At 41.3% G+C, this 27078-nt stretch overlaps 1 protein-coding gene across 2 annotated transcripts; it reads left to right on the top strand.

Moving 5' to 3' along the window:
* The first annotated feature begins 1794 nt into the window (after positions 1-1794).
* LOC122556058 (fetuin-B-like) lies at positions 1795-17273 on the top strand. 2 transcript variants are annotated; one of them, XM_043702464.1, is made up of 7 exons: positions 1796-2131; positions 3622-3732; positions 5341-5428; positions 7283-7449; positions 14012-14122; positions 14318-14404; positions 16813-17273. In XM_043702464.1, exons 1-7 carry the CDS (start codon positions 1934-1936, stop codon positions 17104-17106), a joined length of 1056 nt encoding a protein of 351 aa, XP_043558399.1. In that variant the 5' UTR covers positions 1796-1933; the 3' UTR covers positions 17107-17273. The 2 variants fall into 2 exon arrangements, with proteins under 2 accessions (XP_043558400.1, XP_043558399.1); XM_043702465.1 differs by lacking the exon at positions 14318-14404 and having other exon boundaries at positions 1795-2131.
* Positions 17274-27078: the final 9805 nt, after the last annotated feature.

Below are 27078 nucleotides of genomic sequence, written 5' to 3'. Positions count from 1 at the left end.
CTTCCACCAACACTCCCTCACCACCTGACGCCTGGAGGAAGAACGTCTCATCTTCCGCCTCGGAACACTTCAACTCCAGGGCATCAATGTGGACTTCAACAGTTTCCTCATTTCCCCTTCCCCCACCTCACCCCAGTTCCAACTTTCCAGCTCAGCATTATCCTCATGACCTCTCCTACCCGCCAATCTTCCTTCCCACCTATCTGCTCCACTCTTCTCTCTGACCTATTACCTTCATCCCCACCTCCATCCACCTATTGTACTCTTGGTACCTTCTCCTCAGCCTACCCCCCTCCCATTTATCTCTCCACCCCGGAGGCTCCCTGCCTTCATTCCTGATGACGGGCTTTTGTCTGAAACGTTGATTTCCCTGCTCCTTGGATGCTGCCTGACCTGCTGTGCTTTTCCAGCACCACTCTAATCTCCAGCATCTGCAGTCCTCACTTTTGCCCAATTCACCTGACCTGCACATTTTTGGATTGTGGGAAGAAACCAGAGCACCCAGAGGAAACACACACAGACATGGAGAGAACGTGCAAACTCCACACAGACAGTCATCTGAAACTGGAATTAAACCCGGGTGCCTGGCACTGTGAGGCAGCAGTGCTAACCGTACCGCCTGTGTTGCAGAGCTCAATGAGGCTATTTGGCCCATTAGCTTTCTAATGAATATTATGTCTTCATACCACTCACCTGCCTTTTTCACTTTAACCTTGAATATTGTTTCTATTTAATTCCTCTCTTGAATGCTTCAATTGCCTCTGTCTCCACCATGCTTCCAGACAGTGTAGTTCAGACCCAACCTACTTGCTGTGTGAATAAGTTTTCTCTCACATCACATTTGCTATGTCTGCAAATCACTTTAAACCAGCATTCTTCCGGTCTCAATATTTTTATGTGGGAACAGTCAGACCTCTCATGGATTTAAATCTTCCATCAGATCTTCTCTTAGCTTTCTTCTGTCCAAGGGGAACAATCCCAACCTCTTCAATCTATTCTCACAACTGAAGTTTCCCATCCATGGAACAATTTGTATTTCTTTTGTACTTGCTGTAATGTGTTCACATTCACATTCACACTATAGTGTTGTTCCAGAAACATAAACGGTACTCCAGCTGAGGTTGAATAAGTGTTTTGTACATGTTCAACAGAACTTCGTTGTCCTTGTACTCTATAGTACAAATAATAATGTTTTATGAACCATACTCTCCATCTATTCTGTGATGCAGCTTAATAGCCCAAAAAGAACAAGTTTTTCAAGATAACCATTGTTAACATAAAATTGCTCAGTTGCTTCCCTTGTTCTGACCAATACCTGATACCTCCATTTCAGATTGCAGTATAAAGGGCTAATACAAGTGTGTGTTGATGGGTATATGGGTAACTGGGAAACTTGATCTGTGCTTATAAGGTTCTGCTATAAGTAGAACAGAATATTGCAGGTGACTGATTTTTGGATGAGTTGCTGCCTTGGGATACGTATGTCCTTCTGTTTTCTTCTCTCTGCTTCTGACACCCGCTCACTTTCACAGAACACAGCACTATTTCCATTCGATTCTGCCAGGTGTGGCAGTCTTGGTGAGGTTCTTGGTGAAACTTTCCTTTGACCATCATGAGAACATAGCCCAGACCTGCACTAACTACAGTAGTAACTGTACTGTATGTGTGATTCAAATGACCTTTGCTTTAGAATTTGCTAAGTCATTGAAACTCTTTGAGTTCATCAATTTTTATATTTGTTTTCGCATGTTTATTTTTCCCATGGTCAAATGTGTGGTCTGAAATCACATGGCATTTAGACAAGTAGCTGAACAATTGGAATTTACCTACTGTGGTGTAGTTATAATGCTGCTCTGAGTTTCTTAATGCTGAAAATAGCAGTTGGTCTGTCACCTAAACACTGTACAACTCCATTATTGCAGTTCTCAACAGCATGAGGCTGTTTATTACTTTGCTGATCAGCACTCAACTCTTCCAGGTCTCCTTTGCAGCTTCTTACAGAGCCATTTCCTGCAATGAGGCACGGGTAGTAAAGGCAGCAGATCTAGCAGTGGAACACATCAATGCTGACCAGCCAGCAGGATACAAGTACACGCTAAACAAAATTGAAAATGCCCAGGAAGTCAGGGGGGTAAGTACAGGTAAAATATAGCACTAAGATTAGTTTACTTGCAATGAGACTGCATTCAGAAGATAAACAATTGAAAATAAACATTCTACTACATTTTATTAACCAAATTCTGTGATTAGGTATTTACAGCATAGTAACATTGAGACAGTCCCAGAGACTGGTATTTTCAGCAGTTCTGACAAAAGGTTTACTCTACAAATATTGGCAGACCTGCAGTATAGATCCAGTATTTTCAGTTTCAATGAGACTTTTACAGCTAAATTCTTTTATATGCAACCACTGTCATTTGAGTTCAAGATCATTAAACAGTGTGGTTTGAAATTAGCTTAAATTATTATTGATAAAGTGTGTACAATTTCTTCATGGTAGCAGTTTTCTTTAAGCTTAACCTTTTGTATTGAAACAATGCTGTAATATGTTCCTAATTATGTTCTAATTAAAGCATCACTCTATTGTTGTTGGCAATGTTCATGGTGTAGCTGACCCCATTGGCTAACATGTATATTCTTACAATGCTATTGTTATATCAATATGCAGTAAAAATACAACTGGTGCAGTCAGCAATTTAATGCAAAAGATCATGAAATATTGGAGCAGGATTGGACATTTGACCCCTAATGAGTCTGATCTGCCATTCAATGAGATCTTGTGGCCTTATCTTTACCTTCAAATCTGTCTCCCATAACCCTCGATTCCCTTGTTGAACAAGGATCTGCCTAACTCTGTTCTAAATATTTTCAATGACCCAGCCTCCCCTGTTCTCTGTTGAAGAGAATTTCAAAGACTACCAACCTTCTGAGAGAAGAAATTCCTTCTCACCTTCATTTTAAATGGAAAATCCCTACTTTTAAAACATTGCCGTTTACTTCTAGATTCTTCCAAGGGTCAAGAGAAGAAAGAACCTCAAAGAATCTATCCTGTCAAGCCTCTTTAGGGTCTTTAAGTGTTTCAATAAGAACATCTCTTATTCTTTTAATGCCAATGAGTACAGGTCCAACCTGCTCAAACGTTCCTCAAAAGACATGCTCTTCCAACCTAGCTATCAGTCTAGTGAACCTTTTCTAAACTGCTTCAAACAAGTTTATCTTCCCCAAGTAAGGACACCAAAACCATACCAAATATCCCAGATGGAATCTCAACAGTGCACTATACTGTTGCACTGGACATCTCTACTTTTATATTCCATTCCCATTGTAATAAATACCAACATTTAATTTGCCTTCCTAATTACTTGAGTATGTGCATGCCAACCTTTTGTGATTAATGCACAAGGACATTGAGTTCATCTGGTGTGCAGAGTTCTCTTGGTGTTTCTCTATTCAAACAGCTCGTATTTTCTAGCTGTGCTCATATTTTCTCATTTACTTAACTTCCATTTGTGGGAGTTTTGTTCCAGTTTCAATGGGTTTTTGATTTGAATATGCACCACAACTCTGCAAGTGTGACAGATTAGTTTTTGATCAATGCTAAATCTTATTTTTTTCTAACAGAAGCAAGGTGTGTCCTCTGCTTACTTGGAGTTTGAGGTATTGGAGACTAGGTGCCACTCACTGAACCCAAAACCTGTGGCAGAATGTGAAGTACGATCAGGCCCTGAGGCTGTAAGTCTCCTTTTTTAATGTATAAGTTGGCTGAGACATTTATTTTAAATATATTATTAATATTCTTGGAAATGTGTATGAGGTAGAGCTACTCACTTACTGTGTCTATCCCAACAAAACGTCCCGGGCAGCACCCACTCTCAGGCCATTGCTTGTTCACTTGTTATCTGCACTGCTGTGGTATCTGAGGGGGAATTGAGGGGAGCACTTATCTTCCAGTAGGTGGTACAATGTTCTTTTAGCACTGAGGCATACTGAACATCAACTAAATGGAATTTTGTGGTTACACTAGCCTTTGACTCAGTAAAGTATATTATGCACAGGCACAGAGTGGAAGAATATTTTTTGTATTACAGTGTGACATGAGGCAGACAATGTATTCTGTTTCTGTGGTTAGATTTTTCTCGAACAGCATTAAACTTAGTTGGCCAGAAAACTTGCTCGCTTTTACTGCCTGCTATAGGCATATTGGAAAGATTTGCAGGTTGATAAACAACTCATTTGGCCACGCTATGAACACACATTTCATGTCCACAGTATATCCTTAAACCCTTTATCGCCAACTGAATACTTCTGAAGTATTGTTGTTGTTGTAATTTAGGAAACCAACCAACCGATAGACACACAATAAGCTCCAACAAACAACAATGTGCTACTGACCAGATAATCTGATTTTTTTTCTATTGATTGAGGTGCAAAATTTGGTTGCAACAGCAGAGATAACTCCCCAGCTTCTTGTTTAAAAATGTCTGTTTGGCCATAACAAAAGTAAAGTTGCCATTGTCTTACCAGACCAGAGAGCTGTTCTCTCATTAGAACTGGTAGCGGTTTAACCTGAGGGTCATCGTGTCTCAGTTTAAGAAGAAGAAATCTTCATGATAATCTCAGCTGGTGTGGGAATCAAACGCATGCTATTGGCATCCCTTTTCATTGAAAAGCAGCCACCCAGCTATCACACCACTGAAGGATTGCTTCACTAATGTCAATCACATTTCCCAGCACCTTGCTCAAATGGTCATTTAGCCAAATGTGCATCATCATAGTGGAGGTTGGCAAACTGTTTGACTATAAAGCATCACATCTTAATCTGATAATTTTCTTAACTGCCACCGAAGGCAGTATGCTGAATAATGAGCACGAGTGTCGATTCCAATTGATTTTCCTATCTATAATCAGAACAAATTGTATTTACATATCTCTGTCAGGCTGAGATCACAAATTTGAATGCTTATGTCTTATTCCAAGCATAAAATTACTTATTGTAAAAGAAAACAGAAATGTTTAGTAGTTCATGAATCTACTCAGATAATGATCTCATGATTTTATTGTATCTTGCTTCAGTACTAAGAGCAAATGCTGAAAACGGTGATGGTTACATTTTAATTAGCCTATTCAGACATTGTGTAAAACATCTCTGGGCTGATGGGACTTGAACTCAGATCTCCTAACCTAGAGTAATAACGCTACCAATAAACTGCAAAAGCTCCTCTGACTACAGCTACATACTGAGATGTTCTTGACTCCCCCCTGTATTGAGAACAAACTGTAGCTGGGGTAACAAGTAAACTGCAGATAGCTAACAATGGATATTTTTCTTAATTCAAATAGATTTCTGGTGACTGTAAAGTCCAATTACAAATCAACCCAACGACACGACTCGTTCGGATTCACAAATACCGATGTTTAATATCACCAGGTAGGACAGGGAATTGTGGTAACGTGGTTTTCGCTGTGCATGAGGCAGAGTTGACTATTGTGTTCAAAACAAGGATATTACAGCTCAATTTGGTCAGGTTCATTAACCAGATATTTTAACAAACTGGTGGACCATTAGTGCTTTTCCCATTTCATTATTTCTTTCAATCCTTTGTTCCCCTTTTGGTCTCTGTATTTTAAATATGTATCCTTCCTGTCTCTGCTTTAATAAGCATTGTACTTGCTCTTGCATAACCTGTTTTATCCTGCAAGAGATTTTATTGTGGCCTTTTCCTTTTTGAACTCTTACTTTTTATGTCGGCTTCACTGGTAAGGCCAGAATTTGTTGCCCATCCATCATTGTCCTTGAACTGATTGGATTTCTCAGCCATTACATGGGACAGTTTGAAGTCAATCTCATCTCTGTGTATCAGGAGTCACATAGAGGTCAGGCCAGGTAAAGATGGCAGATTTCCATTCCTGAAGAACATTAGTAAACAAGATGGGTTTTTACAATAATCAATGAAGGTCATTTTGTCACTATTAGTCTAACATATTTTTAAAAATCTAGGCTATTTTTAATGATTTATGTTTTCTCCATAGTAGGATTTGAGCGCATATTCCCAAAGCATTAGCCTGAAGCTTCAGTCCAGGGATATTACCACAACACCACTGCCTCCATTACACCGCCTCTGTCGGCCTCATAATGACCTCATCTATCTTACTTTTACTCTATGAAAATTGCTGCTGGAACTTTATGTCAGATCTGGTCAAACTCACACATGGCAAACTATCATGAGCTATCTCAGAATCTAACACTGAATTATGTTGAATTTACGGCAGAGAAGCAGATAATTCTACTCAACCACTGCGTGCTGATGTAGATGCTTCACATCCATCATCCTTTATTTTACCTAATCCAATGTTAACCTCTACTGCTTTCTTCCCAATGAACATGTCTAGATTCCCCTTAAATGTATCTGTGCTGCTTGTGCCAGGTAATCCTTGGGCAGATTTTACAGGCCTGTCTTTTCAGAAACAAAGTCAGTAGCTAGTTGACAGGAAAAGAAGAACCCTTTTCAGGAGCCATAAAGGAGCAGTAATATATTCTGTGGAGAGTTCCTGATGGACAAAGGACATCTTCCAAAGAGAGTACAGCTTTTCCTTTGTACTTAAAAAAAAACTGCCCATTTCTGTCTGCCTGTCCATTGGCCAGCCATGTTGTGGAATGAGCAGGATAATATTAGGGTCAATTCAGCTTTTATCTACCTCAACGAACTCAGCTGGCACCAACCACCCACATTATTAAGGGAGGGGGGTGAACTTAAAGGTGGGTGGGAAGCTGGTGGGCTGGGCACTCACCCTATCTTACATGCTAGCCTCTTCCCCCCTTCACTGAAAACGTACCTGGCAGGAGCATGTATTATCCAGCCCCACGTGTTACCAATTTTAATATTCTAATCGCTAATGGAAATTCCAACAGTATCGTGGAGATTACTACTGCCACAGTTCATGACAGCACCCACTGCAATCATGTGGAATACCAGTGCCTCACAACATTATTATGGAGATTGTTACTGAGTATCTGGCAGTGTCTTCTTCAATCTTCATATACAGCAATTATGCTGAAATTATATAACATTGTTATATGGAGATTGACATTACTATAACAAACACATGGATGTGCAAAGCCATGATGGACAACTGTCTGTCATGTAGCATGGACACCTGACCAGGTTATTCCTACAAGGCTATATTTTCAATAATTCAAAACATTTGAAGAAAATGCAATGATTAGTTAAAAACTAAAATACAACTTAATTGAGTTTTCTCTATTTTTTCTATTTTTTTGAAGACTCAGATGACATGGTTTTGAGTAGATGCCCAAGCTGCCCACATCGCATACCATTCAACCATTCAGATGTCAATCCAGCTGTCATGATGGCATTACAAAAATATAACAGAAACAACAGCACAACAAACTATTTTTCAGTCCAGCAAATAACAAGAGCTGCCTCTCAGGTAAAGTTACTTTTTCTCAGAAAAGCTTAAGGAAAAATCTGAACTGTTTTTCATTTAAAGACATTTCTACAGATTCGATCAAGAAATATTTTCAAAAGAAAATCTGTTCATTTTGAGATTTACTGTCTAAATTTGACAATTTTGCATTGAACATTCAGAGACAGTGAAATTGTTCTGAGGAGATGTGGACAACAACAAAACATTAATTACCTTACAACTGATATTCTGCCTGGATGTTCCCAAAGTCTATGAGTCCGGGTAGTTTTCAGAGAATGTGGTAATTGCGTTCCTGTGCAACACCCTGTTATAGAAAACTGCATGCTATAAATAAGGGGTCCCATTGGAAAAACAAGGTTGGGGTGAACCGCCAGAAATATCAGTAAAAATCAAAGCAAAAGTAATACTTAGCCCAACAGAAATGATAGCATAGTCTAAGTAAATCTTTAAATCATGCATTTTAATGAAATAATACGGTAAATTTAACACTGAAATCACTGACTACAGCACTGTACCTTTCATGAAGCTCTTCACCAGAAAGCACACGAGCTGACTGACCACGTGATGTCAATGCCGAAGTTCAGTCCTTCTCGAGATTCTCCCCTGATTTGAAATAAACTTCCTTCGAAGTGTAGACTACAATTTCCAGTTTCTAGCTCAGTTTCAAGGATTGCAGAGCTGATTACTTTCCTGTTTTAGCTGAACACAGGGTTTGTATTTTGCTGAGGCTGTTCAGTTAGTGCCGGGGTTGGAATCACCTAACAGCAAATAGGAATTTGCTTTATTAAAAAATGGTTCGCAATTCACTAATCACATTACGGCCAAATCGCATTTAATAAACACGCGTTATAGGAGAACCACCTGTGTTTCAAGTTTGAATGATAATCCAACATCTTTTCAAAAGATTTGATCACATGGAATTTGACAAGATTCAGTATGGGAGACTGATTAGCAAGATTAGATTTTATGCAATACAGGGAGAACTAGCCTTTTGGATACAAAACTGGTTTGAAGGTAGGAGACAGTGGGTGGTGATGGAGGATTGCTTTTCAGACTGGAGGCCTGTGACCATTGGTGTGCCACAAGGATTGGTGTGGGGTCTACTGCTTTTCCGAATTTATAAATGATTTGAAAGTGAACAAAGGAGGTATAGTTAGTATGTTTGCCGATGACACCAAAATTGAAGGTGTAGTGAACAGTGAAGGAGGATATCTCAGGATACAACATGACCTTGATCAGATGGACAAATGGGCTGAGGAATGGCAGATGAACTTTAGATAAATATGAGGTACTGCTTTTGGAAAGGCAAATCAGGGCAGGATTTATAAACTTAATGGTAAGGTCCTGGGGAGTGATTCTGAACAAAGAGACCTTGGAGTGCAGGTTTATAGTTCTTTGAAAGTAGTGTCCCAGGTAGACAGAGTATTGAAGAAAGCATTTAGTATGCTTTCCTTTATTGGTCAGTGCATTGAGGATAGGAGTTGGGAGGTTATGTTGCGGCTGTATAGGACATTGATTAGGCCACTTTTGGAATTTTGCATTCAATTCTGTTCTCCCTGTCATAGCAAGGATATTGTGAAACTTGAAATAGTTCAGAAAAGATTTACAAGGATATTGTCAGGATTGAAAAGTTTGAGCTATAGGAATAGGCAGAATAGGCTAGGCTGTTTTTCCTGGGGTGTCAGAGGCTAAGCCGTGACCTTATAGAATTTCACAGAATTGTGAGGGGCGTGAGTAGGGTGAATAGCCACGGTCTTTTCCCCAGGGTAGCGGAATCCAAAACTAGAGGGCATAGGTTTAAAATCAGAGAGGAAAGATTTAAAAGGGACCTAAGTGGCAATGTTTTCATGCAGAGGGTGGTGTGTGTATGCAATGTGCTGCCAGAGGAAATGGTGGAGGCTGTTACAATTACAACATTTAAAAGGCATTTGGATGGGTATATGAAAAGGAGGGGTTTAGAGTGACATGGCCAAGTGTTGGCAAATAGGATTAGATTAATTTAGGATATCTGGTTGACATGGATGTGTTGGACCGAAGAGTCTGTTTCCATGCTGTACATCTCTATGACTCAATAGAAGTACTGTACGGGCAGCAGTGCTGTCTGAACATACTGCTGCACTGGAATCTAGTTAATCACTGCCTCTGCTTCAGTGCACGCTGTGCAGGTGGTCAATTCACATCTTCCTCATCTGCCATAAGAGAACAGTTTCTCTAGTTGTACTTATGCGTCAACTGTTGTGATAATATATCCAGTCATTCACTTTCATCCTGTATGATTACGGTGATAATTGCTTCGCACAGGTCCTAATTTGCAATATAACATAACATAGAGCATAGAACATTACAGCGCAGTACAGGCCCTTCAGCCCTCGATGTTGTGCCGACCTGTGGAACCAATCTGAAGCCCATCTAACCTACACTATACCAGTTTCATCTATGTGTTTATCCAATAACTATTTAAATGCCCTTAAATTTGGTGAGACTACTTCTGTTGCAAGCAGGGCGTTTCATGCCCCTACTATTCTCTGAGTAATGAAACTACCTCTGACATCTGTCCTTTAACTATCACCCCTAAATTTAAAGCTATGTTCCCTCATGCTAGCCATCACCATCCAAGGAAAAAACGTCTTTCACTATCCACCCTATCTAACCCTCTGATTATCTTATATGTCTCAATTAAGTCACGTCTCAACCTTCTCTCTAATGAAAACAGCTTTTCCTCATAAAACCTTCCCTCCATGCCAGATCACTTCTGAAACCTTTCCAAAGCTTCCACATCCTTCCTATAATGCGTCAACCAGAACTGAATGCAATACTCCAAGTTCGGCCGCATCAGAATTTTGTACAGCTGTAACATAAACCCATGGCTCAGAAACTCAATCCCTCTATCAATAAAAGCTAACACATCATATGTCTTCTTAACAACCCTATCACCTGGGTGGCAGCTTTCAGGGACCTATGTACATGCACACCAAGTTCTCTCTGCTCATCCACACTATCAAAAATCTTACCATTACCCCAGTACTCTTTATTCCTGTTGCCTCTTCCAAAGTGAATTACCTTACACTTTTCTGCATTAAACTCCATTTGTCACCTCTCAGCCCCACTTTGCAGCTTATCTACATCCCTCTGTAACCTGCAACATCCTTTGGCACTATCTACAACTCCACATGAGCTGCCTCTTGGTGAATGAGATAAAGGGTTGTATCTTGACTGGTTCTCTAGTACTTAATTCTGCCAATGACTTGATGGTGTTGCCAAATTGAAATTTGGTTTTCCATTATTTCACTTTAATTTTGTTGCTTGTGCCTATAATTTCTTCTGGCTTCAATAGATTTTTGCACTTGAAAGAGTCGTATGGCATGACATCAGTTTTCATCCTGGACTTCTCTCCATGCCTTCTGTGGATGTGTTTTTCCAGTCACAGATTATTCTGTATATATCGGGGCTGGATTTGCTTGATTCCTTTGATGATTTTCACGGCTAACTCAGCCATTTAACTGGGACTAATCTGGAGATAATATATAGTTTGGAATTGGCCAGTCATTTGTGAAGTAGTTGACTTCTTCCCTTGTGAATGAGGACCATTTTTGCTTATCACACTGCATAGAAGGCTATAATGGCAATGTGTGAATTGAATTTCTACAATCTCACTAGTAGCAATTGACATCAGCTAGTCTATCTAACAGCTAAAATAGTAATCTATAGTAACAAGATAATCAGTTCCTGCGTGAATTAAGAAGTCTATTTCCAGCTTCATCCATGGTCCACCTGAGATGATATCTAGCTTACTTAGCTTAATCTTTATTTCAAGAATTGCACTGATGTGGTCCTTGACTTTTAGCCCGCAGAACATATCTTTTGTTTTCCTCAGATTTGACTCAATTCCTTGCAGTTTTCATTGATGTACTTTAGTAACTTTCCTTTCAACTCCTAAGGCATAATGACGCAATTTCCTTTGTACAATGTGCCATCTAAGGCCATCAATTCATTTCTTGTATGTGCAATAAGCTCTTGTGACAAGAAGGTTTGACCTTGATGCTTTCAGGTCATTCTTTTGCTACTATTTCATGCAACACTTGGAGAGTTGTATCTAGAGTATCTCATCTTTCAAGATAGTTCTCATGTTTTCAGCAAGGAGCTTGTCCGTTAAATTCAAGGCTTCTGCAATGTGGATGACTTCCAGAGCATATCAAACTACTGTTTCACGTTGGGTCAAGAAGGTTTGACATTCTACTGGAACAACTTCCATTTTCTTCTTAAGTGGTGTTGATCTCAACAGCACATCTTCTTCCTTTCCCACGCCATGTCAAGATGTAACTGGAGTAACATTCTTTACAAGTGCATTAGAGCAGATGGTAGAGATTCAAGGAAACCATTTTGTAGTGGATTGTGGTTGGACTTGACAATCATTTTGTCTCTTCCATGTAGGCATTAATGAAAATGTTCACAAGTGAAGGCAATGGCCTGGCATTCTTCATTTACGTTAATGTCCTGGATGCAAATGTAACAAGTTGTCCTTGTTGCATGAAGGTTGTTACAAGTATTCACTGAATTGTGTCACACTATAGGGTCACTTCAGTGTTTCAGCACATACATTAGTCACTTGATTTGAGCAGATGCTGATTTTTGTTCTGTCTGCCAAAACCACTGAACATCCTTGGCTGTGAGCTGGCATAATGATTCACACTCTGACAATAGATTGGGCAAGAATTTTGCCAAGAAGTTGACAAATCTAATAAATCATTGCTCTGCTTTCATATCTATTGATCACTGCATCACTGCTTAAGCTCTCACCTTTTTGTGATCCAGGTAAAGACCTATTCCTGCCTATACATGGTCTATGGACTATTGCATTTTAACCTGCATTTTTTTTTTCTTGCATAGCTTCACAGATATCTGGTAAGCTTGGTCAAGTATTTGCTCTAGATTTTGACAGTGGTCATCTATGATTTCTTCCATCATTTTTCTTCATCTGTAAATCAGCAGGTCATACACTATATTTCTACTCCAGAGAGATCACTAACTATCTCAAGTCTGTATTGATATTCTTGTGGAGACATGGAATGTCAAATGGAATGGGCAACCACCTGTATCTCCCAACCAGCATCCAGAATGTGGTTAGAAAGCTGCAGCTTTCACCCAGCTTCACTTGCTAGGAACCATCCTTTGCCTCCAGGGTCGTGAAAACCTCTGCCTTTGTATATTGCAGCAAAATTACTTTGATGGTTAGCATGGGGTAGGGAGTTGTCACTTTCTTGAATACTCTCTTGTTTTCCAACTCTTCTACCTTATCTTCTAGGTTGATCTTGAGGACAACCAGACTGTAAACGCATGACTTTACTCTGCGTGGAGCTGTTTTACAATTAATGGCTTAACTCGCTGCAACATGTTGCAAGTCTCTCTTGCTGGGGTTTTCTTCAAATCTTTAGGTTTGCTCCAGCAGAAACAAATGGAATTTGTTTGCCATTTATGATCTGGAACTCCTGATCTCGTGCTTACTATTCATTGGGCTCATTACCTTCTTAACATGAGCATGGTGCATCTACATAGTCTCAAACTTACTTTCGAAGGCTTCATTTCGGATCACCAGGTTAAGATATTTCACACTGTGAACTGAACTTTATCCTGTCATAACAGTCATAATCCTGTTAGACCTGTCAGTGTCTTTCTGAAGCCTAATGTTGACCTGATGTTCTCCTTTTGTAATCATGTTAATAGTCACAAAATATTTATTGCTGAAAATGTGTTGTTGGAAAAGCGCAGCAGGTCAGGCAGCATCCAAGGAGCAGGAGAATCGACGTTTCGGGCATGAGCCCTTCTTCTTCCTCATGCCCGAAACATCGATTCTCCTGCTCCTTGGATGCTACCTGACCTGCTGTGCTTTTCCAGCAACACATTTTCAGCTCTGATCTCCAGCATCTGCAATCCTCACTTTCTCCACAAAATATTTATTACCTATTGACCTAACTGAATCAACCTGCTGGATGGTTTAGAGTGATTAATTGGTCTCTTTAGCTGAGATCTCTCCAGTCGCCATCTGTATTTACTTGGTGCACTTCTTTCTAGCCATATGCAAAATAATTTGGCTTCATGAAAACACTGTAGAAGTCACACGATGACAGCAAGTTGGGAGGTACATTGGTGCAGGATACATTTCTACTCTAAATCATCAAGGCAGACATTCATCAAATGCCTACCAAGAATAGTTTAATGGCTAAAGGCCATCTGACATTAAGACCCATCGTTCCAACAGATCCAACTTGTTGAAGATACAATTCAACTTTGGTAAAGTTGAATCTCTGGGCAAAAATATATTGACACATCACTGTCCCTATGGTATAACTCATCCATTGCAAGAGGCAGTGGCAGGCATTATTTCTCTATGCTGATGGTGGCACATTGGTATGCAGGTTACAACGTACAACCCACAGAATAGGAGACATGGGTATACACAATTAAATATTGCACTGAGATTATATTGGAGACATTCTTTTTCAATAGCAAATGCTAATCATTCACAGTAATGACTACTAATGGAAACGTTTGCATGATTTTCCTTCAGGTTTTAGCTGGGAAGAAAGTATTTGTTGAGTTTACAATCCAAGAAACTGTATGTACTAAAGCTACCAAGCTTCAAGATTGTCCAAGGAGTAGAGAAGAATCTGCTACTGGTGTAAGTATTGTTGCCAAACATTCAATTTGCCCAATAAATATTAATATCATAATACATTCCGCCAGCTCAACTTACTGCATAGGATTGTGAAGCAGCGGTCAACCTCCCCTGTATTTAATATCTAGCTGGATAAATCCAATGAACACTTTGAAATCAGATAATACTAATATTCCATGTTACCTTCTTCGTTTGCAGAACAAGGGCTTCTGCACGGCCTCTGTGTATAAACCTATTTCTGGGAAGGAGAAAGTGGAAGTGAATTGTGAGCTCTATAGACCAAAGGTAATCAATCACTGGACAATTTGATTAAAATTCATAATATGAATCTCAATATAGTTGACAAAGATTTTGGGATTAATTTCCCATGCGTCTAGTCCCAAAGTTAAAGGACTTCCCCTATTCCCATAGAACATAGAACAATACAGCACAGAACAGGCCCTTCGGCCCTTGATGTTGCTGTGAACTATTCTCAGATCGTCCCCTACACTATCTCATCATCATCGATGTGCTTATCCAACCAAGGAGAACACCTCCTAGTGGACCTCATCCTGCCCTCGTTCACAAGGTGTGGTTCACTTAGGCCTCTTTCTGGTTCCTTCAATGGTAGAGTCTCTTGGGGGGCAGGATTACTCCTCCCAAGGGGGCTTGAATCCCAGAGAAGGTCAATGCTGGCCAATTAAATTCCTGACAAGTACTTATAATTTCATTGGACAATCTCCAGTAGAAGTGACACAGAACTCTTTCTGATTCTACAACTGTCAGGTGGAAACTTCATTGCCAAATTTAAATTCTGCCCAGCAGGTGACTGATGGTAAAAGACTACTTATTATTCTACCAGATTGCTAATTAGATTACAAATATACTCGAATATACAAAACGTCCAGTCCCTGTACACCTCCATCCCCCATCACGAAAGCCTCAAAGCCCTCCGCTTCTTCCTTTCCCGCCGACCCAACCAGTACCCTTCCACTGACACCCTCCTTCGACTGACTGAACTGGTCCTCACTCTGAACAACTTCTCTTTCCAATCCTCCCACTTCCTCCAAACCAAAGGAGTAGCTATGGGCACCCGCATGTGCCCCAGCTATGCCTGCCTCTTCATAGGATATGTGGAACAGTCCATCTTCCGCAGCTACACTGGTACCATCCCCCACCCTTTTCCTCCGCTACATCGATGACTGTATCGGCGCTGCCTCGTGCTCCCAAGAGGAGGTTGCACAGTTCATCCACTTTACTAACACCTTCCACCCCGACCTCAAATTTACCTGGACCGTCTCAGACTCCTCCCTCCCCTTCCTAGACCTCTCCATTTCTATCTCGGGCGACCGAATCAACATAGACATTCACTATAAACCGACTGGCTCCCACAGCTACCTAGATTACACCTCCTCCCACCCTGCCCCCTCTAAAAATGCCATCCCATATTCCCAATTCCTTCGTCTCTGCAGCATCTGCTCCCAGGAGGACCAGTTCCAATACCGAAGAACCCAGATGGCCTCCTTCTTCAAAGACTGCAATTTCCCCCCCAGACGTGGTCGACGATGCTCTCCACCGCATCTCCTCCACTTCCTGCTTCTCCGCCCTTGAGCCCCGCCCCTCCAATCGCCACAAGGACAGAACCCCACTGGTCCTCATCTACCACCCCACCAACCTCCATATACATCGTATCACCCGTCGTCATTTCCGCCACCTCCAAACGGACCCCACCACCAGGGATATATTTCCCTTCCCTCCCCTATCAGCATTCTGAAAAGACCATTCCCTCCTTGACTCCCTCGTCAGGTCCACACCCCCCACCAACCCAACCTCAACTCCCAGCACCTTCCCCTGCAACTGCAAGAAATGCAAAACTTGCGCCCACACCTCCCCCCTTACTTCCCTCCAAGCCCCAAGGGATCCTTCCATATCCATCACAAATTCACCCGCACCTCCACACACATCATTTACTGCATCCGCTGCACCCGATGTGGCCTCCTCTATATTGGGGAGACAGGCCGCCTACTTGCGGAACATTTCAGAGAACACCTCTGGGACACCCGGACCAACCAACCCAACCCACCCCTTGGCTCAACATTTCAACTCCCCCTCCCACTCCACCAAGGACATGCAGGTCCTTGGACTCCTCCATCGCCAGACCATAGCAACATGACGGCTGGAGGAAGAGCGCCTCATCTTCTGCCTAGAAACCCTCCAGCCACAAGGGATGAACTCAGATTTCTCCAGCTTCCTCATTTCCCCTCCCCCCACCTTATCTCAGTCCCAACCCTCGAACCCAGCATCACCTTCCTAACCTGCAATCTTCTTCCTGACCTCTCTGCCTCCACCCCCACTCCGGCCTATCACCCTCACCTTATCACCCTCACCTTAACCTCCTTCCACCTATCGCATTTCCAACGCCCCTCCCCCAAGTCCTTCCTCCCTCCCTTTTATCTTAGCCTGCTTAGCACACCACCCTCATTCCTGAAGAAGGGCTCATGCCCGAAACGTCGATTGACCTGCTCCTTGGATGCTGCCTGACCTGCTGTGCTTTTCCAGCAACACATTTTCAGCTCTGATCTCCAGCATCTGCAGTCCTCACTTTCTCCTACAAATATACTCGACCTATTATGTAAGTGATTGGCTTTAAAATGTTGTGTGGGGGCTTGTTGGAAGGCATTGATGGAGCTGACATGGTCTTTATGTTACTAAAGGTAGCGGTCAGTTCAGCTAAAGTAGTGGGAGCAGGCCCTATCAAACAAAGAAACAGTAAAAGAAAAGGACAACGAAATAAGAGACAATCCAGTCCTGAGCAGCAACATCGCATTAAACAGCTGAAACCACGAAGTGGAACTCCCAGGAGAATTGAATCCTCTGAGGAAGTGCAAGGTGCGCTTGGTTTCGTTATTGGCTCAGGACGTGAAATTACCTTTCCAACGCTGCCTGCACCTCAAAATACTTGCCCTGGTAGGGCCAGGCACTTTAGAGGAACTGTTCATTCTATTTAAGCAGGCTATGAAATATATCCATCCAACAAGGAGATTCCCTGAAGGCAGAAAATCCAATTTTTTTTTAAATTAGAGAGTAAGTTATATTGAGAACGAAGAAAACACATCTGTAAAAGCTGTGTATAACTGATTCAGATAAACAAAACAATAAAGCACTTTGCAATAAATTGTTTGCTTCCATAATTTGATATATAATGCATTCACAGGCTCATATACAATATTATGCAGTCTATCTGGTCTTGTTCAAACTCTTTCAAATAGAACATTTATTCTGTCTGTTAATAAGGATTCACTTTCTTACTCTCTTCATTTAATTATATTATACAACACAAAGTTGCTTGCTGACAACTTGGGGAGGATTTTGGCATTTGGGTCTGGACCCTGACATTGGTATTAAATAGGGCCATGACTGGGGACCTGTTTTGGAACGGTCACCTAGCAGTCGTGGAGGATCCAATCCCACCTCCAGTTGTCCAACATGTAAAAAGGAGACCCTTAACCCATCCTTTAGCACACTGCGTATTGTGACTGCCTCTGATCCAGAAGCTCTGTGTTCAAGTACTACTCCAGGACTCAGTGGCTGTGGAAGATGTGATTGTACCATAACCAAACAGGCTGGGGATTAACTTGTAATCCTTCCAATACATGTCAATAGCAGGTGGTAAGAGTGGGATTTGTGGTCAGCCATTTGATGGAAAGAAATTGGAGTGCTGGCACTTTTCATTGTTTACGCAAAAGTATCTGTTGTCACAGCAACTTGGAACTCCCTTGTGGGGGATTCAATTAGCTGGAGGATTGGTGTGGAGCTGCCACTATACCTTACCCTTGGTGGGGATCGTGGCACTGTAGGTTAGACCTGCTTTTGAACAGCGTACTGAAGAAGCAGTAGCAATTGGGTTATCATTGTGGATGATGTGTGATGCCAATCTCTACCGGCTTGTGGTCAGGGTAGTTCACTGACCATTCTTTTTCCTTGACTAGGCCCAGGGGTTTTCAGTCAATGGTGCTGGAAGAGCACAGTAGTTCAGGCAGCATCCGAGGAGCTTCAGCAAAATCGAGGTTTCGGGCAAAAGCCCTTCATCAGGAATTTATTCCTGATGAACGGCTTTTGCCCGAAACCTCGATTTTGCTGAAGCTCCTCGGATGCTGCCTGAACTGCTGTGCTCTTCCAGCACCATTGATCCAGAATCTGGTTTCCAGCATCTGCAGTCATTGTTTTTACCAGGGGTTTTCAGTGTTAATGCGAAACTACTGATGAGAAGAACTTCTTGACTTAAACAGGAGGCAGTTTGTTGCATGACAGCACTCAGGGACAAGTTATATTTGTAAGATATACATTGTTTATATGTCTATGAGGAGACCTAGGCTCTAGGCCTTCACTCTATACAATCCTGCAGTTATAGCTGGAGCCATGTAAGCAGGGACGGCTGGCTGTTTGATCTGCTGCCAGAAGACTGAGTCCAGGCAGCAGACTTTGAACATTATGCCTTGAGGGGGCCCCTAGGCCAACCTGATAATTCAGCCTTTGACAATTGGCTGTAAGTAGAAATTTAATCCATTTACTGGACACTTAGTTCCTGTAGGTGGTTATTATAGTCATCCATCATTCCATTCTGGGGAAATGGCTTGAGGGTGGAATAATGCTGACCTATTTTTTCCTCATCAACCTGTTTAGAGATGTTATTACACATCTCTGCAGCAGGTGGGACTTGAACCTGGGCCTCCTGATCCAGGGGTTTTACACTACCACTGTGCTACACGAGGGCCTCTGAAATAATGCTGAAAAACTGACAAACTAACTGCCTGCATGCAGATCTCATTGAGGAGACTACAAATCCAGGCCCTTAAGAATCTATGTCTCCTTATTTCAGATCTTCAACAAATTGAAACAATCTGTATACATCAACTCTTTCCAATTCCATTGCAGTTTACAGCTTTGCATCAAAGCACACTATAATATTTTCCATTTTAATGAGAGCAATCACACTTCCTGTGTCTTTCTTTGTATTTTCTCATGTATCCAGGGAATCTATGCTGTATTTTTACCCATTGTCTCAATGTTCTTCCTATATATTGGAATCTGCAAGGGATATACATAAGTTAAGTGAATAGGAAAAGAACATGGCAGATAGAGCTTAATGTAGAGCTTTCCGATAGAAATAAACAAAAGTGTCACAACTCATGGGTAATGTACTGGAAATAAAGCCCCACTGCTCCCAGAGCCATCACAGAAGTTAAAGTTTCAAGAAATGAAATATGAAAAATCCCCAAACTACCTGATTTTTAGATCTAACTTTCTGTACTTCATGCGAATCATACTAATTACAGGAAAATAGATTCTAGTTACAGGTAAAACAATTAAATTAACTAACTGTACAAGTTAAAAGTTTAAAAATTATAAGGAGTTTAACTTATAAACTACACACACACACACACTCCTGCCCCCCGCCCCCCCCATAGCTTTGATTCACATGTATTGAGTTGGTTCTTGATGATCTAAAGGTCTCTTCTTAATCCTCCTTTTACAAAATGATTCCACTGGTTTGCAAGGGGCATAGAGTGGTTGGTTTACTAATGAATGGTCTCTGACTTATCTGATTCCAAGTCACAACTTGCAGAATCTGCTGAAGAAAAGGTAAGCATTTTCAAGCTTGAAGTGGATTACTGCAGAGGACTGAGAGAGACATTGTTTTGGATTTATCGATTTGATTTATTTATTGTCATGTGTATTTTGTCACAAAATAGTGTGAAAAGTGTTATCTGGTGTCACCATTCTCCAGTGTCGTCTTAAAACACAGAGAAGTAAACCAAAACATAGAATATTAAAGCAGAAAATTAAAGAGATAAAATCGTGTTCAACTTTACAGTCCTTCTTGAGAAGTTCTGCACTATAGGCCATGGACCTGATGGTCAGGTACGAGATCCCTTTGCTGCGATAGCACTATATGTGCAGACTTGTTGGTTTCTTTACTGGTCTGACTAGCTTCTTTCTGTCTTATTACATGGTTGTTGCCAGACAGAGAACCTATGATGTTGATAACTGGCCACCAGACCACAGCAATTAGCTTCACTTGTAAACAACTATAACTTTTGTCTTGATATGGTTTTATAATGATCCACATTTACATGCTTTTCCACAAAATCTTGTATTTCATCCACTGGAGATGCTTCTCTTTCAAAGTTCCTCCAAACTCTTCCAAAGTTCTCTATTATTAAATAAAAGTGAACGAGCACTCTGAAAATTTTCAGCTGATCAGAGGGAACCAGCATGGATTTGAAAAGATACATCTTGCCAGATAAATCCTATAGATGTTTTTGAAGATGTGATTAAAGTAGTGGTCAGAGGAAAGTCTATAGATGTTATTTGTATGGACTAAAAGAAAGTTTTTGATAAGGATCTTCATAAGGGACTTCCCTAAGATGGGTCAGTGAGCTCAGGATGATAGAGGAATAGGACTTGCTGTGAGTGAATTAAATTTTAAGGAGGGTAGATGTGCAAGATCAGCCAAAAGACTGTTGGACTGGTTAACTCTAGAAGTAAAAGATTATTTTTAAAAATACGAAATAAATTCAAATGGAATTCTTTGAACTTGTAGCCCATGAAGAAGGTTTGGAATTACTAATTTCTACCAGAAGGATTAAAGGAAGAAATCTGAGAAACTGGAAATATAAGAGAAAGCAGCCAGACAACTTCAAACTCTGTCTAACCAGAACTCCACCAACAAGGCCATCCACTGTCACTATGATCAGAGAGTCTGGAAGACCATGGTTGTCTTTTTTACTTGAACACCTATAGTGTGGAAACAGGCCATTTGGCCCATCGAGTCCACACCAATGCTCCAAAGAGCATCCCAACAGATTCAGCCTGAAACCCTGCATTTCCCATGGCTAACCCACCCAACCTACACAACCCTGGATACTATCGGCAATTTAGCATGGCCAATCCACTTAATCTGCACATCTTTGGACTGTGGGAGGAAACCAGAGCATCGGCAGAAACCATTCAGACATGGGGAGAATGTGCAAACTCAGCACAGACAATCACTCAAGGCTCGGATGGAACCTGGGTCATTGACACTGTGAGGCAGTAGAGCTAACCACTGAGCCACTGTGCTGCCCTTGGTGTGAACTTAGCTTACAAAAATGATATCACATGTATCAAACATTAACAGAAATCTGTGCTTCATTCAGGGGCACAGATGTTTCCAAATATTGACAACGCTATCCATGTTGCTCCATCTTTCAAAATATCAGGTCCAAGCAAAGTGCAATTATCAGCATCTAAAACTAATATTGATGATGATGGGAATTTGAAGTTTGGATTGGAAATATCAGCCCTGTTTAAAACTAGCATTTCAGCAAATTTCAAGGAAAAGAAAGTCTGAAACAAAAGGTTTCTTTTTTTTCATTTGCTTGCTTTTTGGACATGGTAGCATTACTTTTTCAAATTAATAAGATAGGTGCATAGGTACAGTAGTAGGCCATTCAGCCTGTCAAGCTATTCCTACCATTCATTACAATCATGGCTGACTGAACACCTCAATGCCTTTACTCACCTCATCACCATAACCTTGCATAATCAGACATCTATCAATCTTTTCCTTAAACATACTCAAAGACAAAGCCTCCACAATGGCAGGGAACACTCTTCACAACACTCTGAGTAAAATAATTTCTCCTCATCTCAGACTTAACGGACATTCCCCATATTTTTAAAGTTTGCCCCCCTGGTCCTCGAGAGACAGCAGTAGAATGCATTGTTAGAGAAAGCATAGGCTTTTCTCAGCATTAGTTACCATATGGTATGTTTAAAAGTCCCAAATCAATTTGACAGCTGCTGGTAGAAAGTAAATGTGTGAGGTAAATGAGGTGGGCAGGATGACAGGTCTACTGGGGGAGTTAGGGTCATGGGAAGGAGATGGTAGGATGCCAGATTTGTGAGGGTAGGGTGTCCAGTGATAAAGGTGTAGAATGGTGGGTGAGTGGGAGATGGTGAGTCAGGTGGATAAGTGATAGGGTACCAAGAGGGTGATGGGAACATGTAGCAGGAGGGTGATAGGTGAGTACATGGGACATTTGTCATAGGTAGGCAATCCAAATCTGGGGTTTGGTTGTTTGGGAGAGGATAGGAATCCATAGTGGAGATTTCGGTGTCTGTGAGTGGGAGTTTAAGGTATCATTGCAGGGTGAGGGTGGTGCAACATCACTTGAGTGCTTATGGAGTTAGACTGTTGGGTTTCTGCAGGAGAACAGATAGGTAGGTCAGTCAGATGTCCTTAATCCAATTTTAGCAGATAATATGGAAAACAAATGGATGTTTGGCTTTTATTTCAAAGGGAATGGAGTATAAATGTGGGGAAATCTTACTACAACTACACAAAGCACTACTTATCCCACTGTGGGGAATATTGTGTTTCGGTCCCTTTAATTAAGGAAAAATAAACAGGAATTGGAGGCAGACCAGAGAAGAACTTTTGATTCTTGATGTGAAGTGATTTTCTTGTGAGGTGAGGTTGAGTAGATTGGACTTGAATTCATTGGAGTTCAGAAGAATGAGAGTAAATCTTGATAAAAATTACAAGGAACATAGAGACTGACTGTAAGTGCTTCAATAGATATGTGAAGAGAAAAATACTTAATTAGAATTGGTTGATAATCTGGAGAGAATGTGTGCATTTATTAATCTATTGGTAAGTCCCAAATGAAAGTACCTTGGACTCAAGAAGCAATACTTGGGAAGCTAATTAGAATTAGACCCCCAAAGGCAAGAGACAACAAGTTGGTGACAGTTTTGACAGCAGAAAGCCAGCATAATGTAAAACAGAAGTCAAAGGCAAATGGAAGAGAATTTCATGGCCAGGAAGTATAAAAAAAAATTGCTCGAGATTCACTAAGACATTGGGAAATATTGCAGCTGGAGCAAAGGGCTGAAAACCCAACCCCGAGTCCGGATGGTGTGAGCACTAACTAGCTAACCCAAGAATGCAACTTTTAAAAAAAGGTTTTGTGATTTACACATGAAAGAAGTGAAACTATCACTGTATTCTAACAGATGAAAGGCTTAACTGACAATCAAGTTTTCAATGTATAATTTCAGTTGCATCACACTGTAAATGTTTGCTATAAATTCTGTGTTATGATCGAGCCCTCCACTATCACCTGATGAAGGAGCGTCGCTCCGAAAGCTAGTGTGCTTCCAATTAAACCTGTTGGATTATAACCTGGTGTTGTGTGATTTTTAACTAGATGCAGCAAGCAATTGTTACAGGAGTTCAGATAAGGCATGGTCGCTAATATATCATTTCTGGGTGATTGATGGATGGTACCTGACTCAGGGAATGGGATGTTTAGAAGAAGAAATTGATAAAATATAGAACAGTTTCACACTTAGATAAAAAAAGGAAATGGGCCAGGTGAGGACCATGGCAAAGTATATCATCATAGAACAGGTGACTTTTGCAAATGCAGCTCTATCTGAAGAAATTCTGTGGATGTTTGATGCATACTTCAGTGTGAGGGGAAATTTATGAATAGAACATAAAACATTTAACTGGAGGAAATAAATACCCAGTGAAAGCATGGATGTGTTCATAAGTGAACCTTATTGCAAAGAATTCTGTGAATGAGAGGCTGAAGGTAGAACTAACTCACAATCATGGTCAGAGTCCCAGATGAAGCCTTGTCAGATCTTTTACAGACTAGAGGGGATTTAATGCGAGAAAACAAAAACAGCACAAGTCTCTACACAAACCATACTTCAGAGGTGGGACAGGATATTTTATTTTGAGGGAAAAACAAAGTACCATGGAAGAATCCAGTTCAGTTCATAGTACACTCAACTACTCTGTAAACAATTCAGAGATTGATCTATATCTGTGTGTTTTTAATTTTTATCACCTCTTACTTATAGCCTGTGTGTTTATGTATTGTGTGTGTTATGTGTTACTAATTCTTCTCACGTAACTTTTCAATGTATCTCTGAAGTTGTCCATCATAATCCTCACAATTCACTATTCTGCGTAGCTTAGTATCAACTGCAAATTTTGAGAAAGTTTAGAATTCTGTTTTTAGCAAAAACAAGGGTCCCAACACTGATTGCTGAGGAATGCACAGTCAACTCATCCCCAATCTAAGGAATGCCTACCTATATCTACGCTCTGTTTCCTATCTTTTAGCAAACCTGTAATCCATGTTGTCAAAGATCTGTCATTCCCAAATATTTCTAATTTGCTAACCAATCTGCCATGTGACGCAGTATCAAACGTTTTCTGAAAGTCCAAATATGCAAATTCAAAGCATTATTCTCATTTACTGCATGTGATGCTTTGTCAAATAACTCAATCAAATTTGTCAGATGTTACCTACCCTTGACAAAGTCATGTCGACTTTCTAGTATTAATTTAATTTTACTTAAGTGTATGTTTACTTTATCCTGTATCATGTTCTCCAATAGTTTCCCCACTGTTGATGTCAAGCTGACAGGTCTCTAGATTCCTGGGTTATCTTTTGCCTCTTTCTTAAACAACAGTGTCACATTTGCAATCATCAAGTCAGGACTAATCCTTTGATCAGAGATGCCTGGAAGATTTCTGTCAATGGCTTTGCAATTTGTTCCCTTAGCTCTCTCAGTAACCTAGGATGCATCTCATCAGGGCAACTTCTTTACCTGGAGTGCTGCCGGCCTTTTTAGCACCCTTTCTTTACCTCTCACTTTACTGTCCATTTGCTTCACCCCCACATTTTCAACTAGGTCACTGTCATAATTTTCTAAATAGGTAAAGACAGAAACAAAGAATTAATTTAGTACCTCTGCCATACCCTTTACTTCAGTGATCGGCTTATGCTGTTTGATCCTTTTGGGTCTATCCTTCACTAATCTTTTACTGTTAATATATTTGACGAACATATTACTACTTGTTTTCTTGTAGCCTATCATCTTTCCTCATGCTCTCTCTTAGCCTTCCTTATTCCAGCCTTAGCCTATCTCCCGCATTTGAGATATTTGTTCTGATTTCTACTGATATCATCAATCCAGAATGCATTACATGCTTCATTTTTCTTTCTTATTTTCTCACTACTATCTTTAGTCATCCAGGGTACTTGAGCTTTGGATACCTTGTATTCATTTTTTATAGGTATGTACCTGGCTTTTAAAATTCCCCCATTTTCAATCCACTGTTTCATGCATCGAAATGCATTTCTAATCAATTGGCTCCAGTCCAACGTTTAGATCTCTAAAATCTACCCTTTTCCAGTCAGGATTCATAATCAGTGACTGACTTTTATCATTTGCCAACTTAATTATTTAATTATGATTGTTATTTCCCAAAGCTCCTCTACTCTGATATTCTCCACTAGACTGCTTCATTTCCTATGGCCAGATCCAGTACAGCTCCCTCACTGGTAGGGCTAGAAATGTTCTGTTCCAGCAAGTTCTCCTGCACACATTGCGTAGGAAATTAATTCTGCAAATTTTCCAAGCTGTTCCTCCCTATTTCGTTAGTTCCCATATGAACCAAAGCCAGTTGTTGTTTACCCTCTTTTCCGAGATGTTTACCCAGCCGTTCCATTATGTCCCCAACCCTTGTATCTGAGAGGCAACAGGACATATTGGATGGATGATCATAGGTGCAAACTAGATTCGAAAAGTGTGATGCTGGAAAAGCACGGCAGGTCAGGCAACATCCGAGGAGCAGGAGAATCGATGTTTCAGGCATAAAGCCCCTGATCTTCCTGCCCTTCGGATGCTGCCTGACCTACTGTGCTTTTCCAGCACCACACTTTTCGACTCTGATTTCCATCACACAATACCCACAATACTCGGAATCTGACCATTGATCATGACACTTTGGTGGAGTTTCCATCTCTTTCTTGTTCTCCTGACCTAATAATGTGATATTGGGATCGTTTTTGCATCATAACAACATGATAGTTCAGCATTCGGATGGGATCACATGATTCCATGTATATGTATGTTATTGCTTCTGTTTTCTTCTTTCAGAACAGGGAGAAAGTGAGAACTCCAGATGCTGGAGATCAGAGCTGAAAAATGTGTTGCTGGAAAAACGCAGCAGGTCAGGCAGCATCCAAGGAGGAGGAGAATCGACGTTTCGGGCATAAGCCCTTCTTCAGGAATGAGGAGGGTGTGCCAAGCAGGCTAAGATAAAAGGTAGGGAAGAGGGACTTGGGGGAGGGGCATTGGGAATGCGATAGGTGGAAGGAGGTTAAGGTGAGGGTGATAGGCTGGAGAGGGGTGGGGGCGGAGAGGTCGGGAAGAAGATTGCAGGTCAAGAAGGTGGTGTTGAGTCTGAGGGTTGGGACTGAGATAAGGTGGGGGGAGGGGAAATGAGGAAGCTGGAGAAATCTGCATTCATCCCTTGTGGTTGGAGGGCTCCCAGGCGGAAGATGAGGTGCTCTTCCTACAGGCGTCATGTTGCCATGGTCTGGCGATGGAGGAATCCAAGGACCTGCATGGCCTTGACGGAGTGGGAGGGGGAGTTCAGCCACGGGGCGGTTGGGTTGGTTGGTGCGGGTGTCCCAAGGACCTGCATGTCCTTGGTGGAGTGGGAGGGGGAGTTAAAGTTTTCAGCCACAGTGCTGTTGGGTTGGTTGGTGTGGATGTCCCAGAGGTGTTCTCTGAAATGTTCCGCAAGTACGCGGCCTGTCCCCCTTTTTAGAGGAGGCCACATCGGGTGCAGCGGATGCAGTAAATGATGTGTGTGGAGGTGCAGGTGAATTTGTGACGGATATGGAAGGATCCCTTGGGGCCTTGGAGGGAAGTGAGGGGGGAGGTGTGGGCACAAGTTTTGCATTTCTTGCTGTTGCAGGGGAACGTGCCGGGAGTGGAGGTTGAGTTGGTGGGGGTGTGGACCTGACGAGGGAGTCACGGAGGGAGTGGTCTTTCTGGAACGCTGATAGGGGAGGGGAGGGAAATATATCCTTGGTGGTGGGATCTGTTTGGAGGTGGCAGAA

The sequence above is a fragment of the Chiloscyllium plagiosum genome, chromosome 13 (genome assembly GCF_004010195.1).
Source record: "Chiloscyllium plagiosum isolate BGI_BamShark_2017 chromosome 13, ASM401019v2, whole genome shotgun sequence".
NCBI lineage: Eukaryota > Metazoa > Chordata > Chondrichthyes > Orectolobiformes > Hemiscylliidae > Chiloscyllium > Chiloscyllium plagiosum.
The sequence above is the reverse complement of the archived record's forward strand: the minus strand, read 5'-3'. Positions and strand labels throughout refer to the sequence as shown.

Coding starts and splice junctions, on each gene's coding strand:
- LOC122556058 (XM_043702464.1), top strand. CDS start 1,934: ATGAGGCTGTTTATTACTTTGCTGATCAGCACTCAACTCTTCCAGGTC. Junction 2,132..3,621: donor ATGCCCAGGAAGTCAGGGGG/GTAAGTACAGGT, acceptor TTTTTCTAACAG/AAGCAAGGTGTGTCCTCTGC. Junction 5,429..7,282: donor CCGATGTTTAATATCACCAG/GTAGGACAGGGA, acceptor ATTTTTTTGAAG/ACTCAGATGACATGGTTTTG.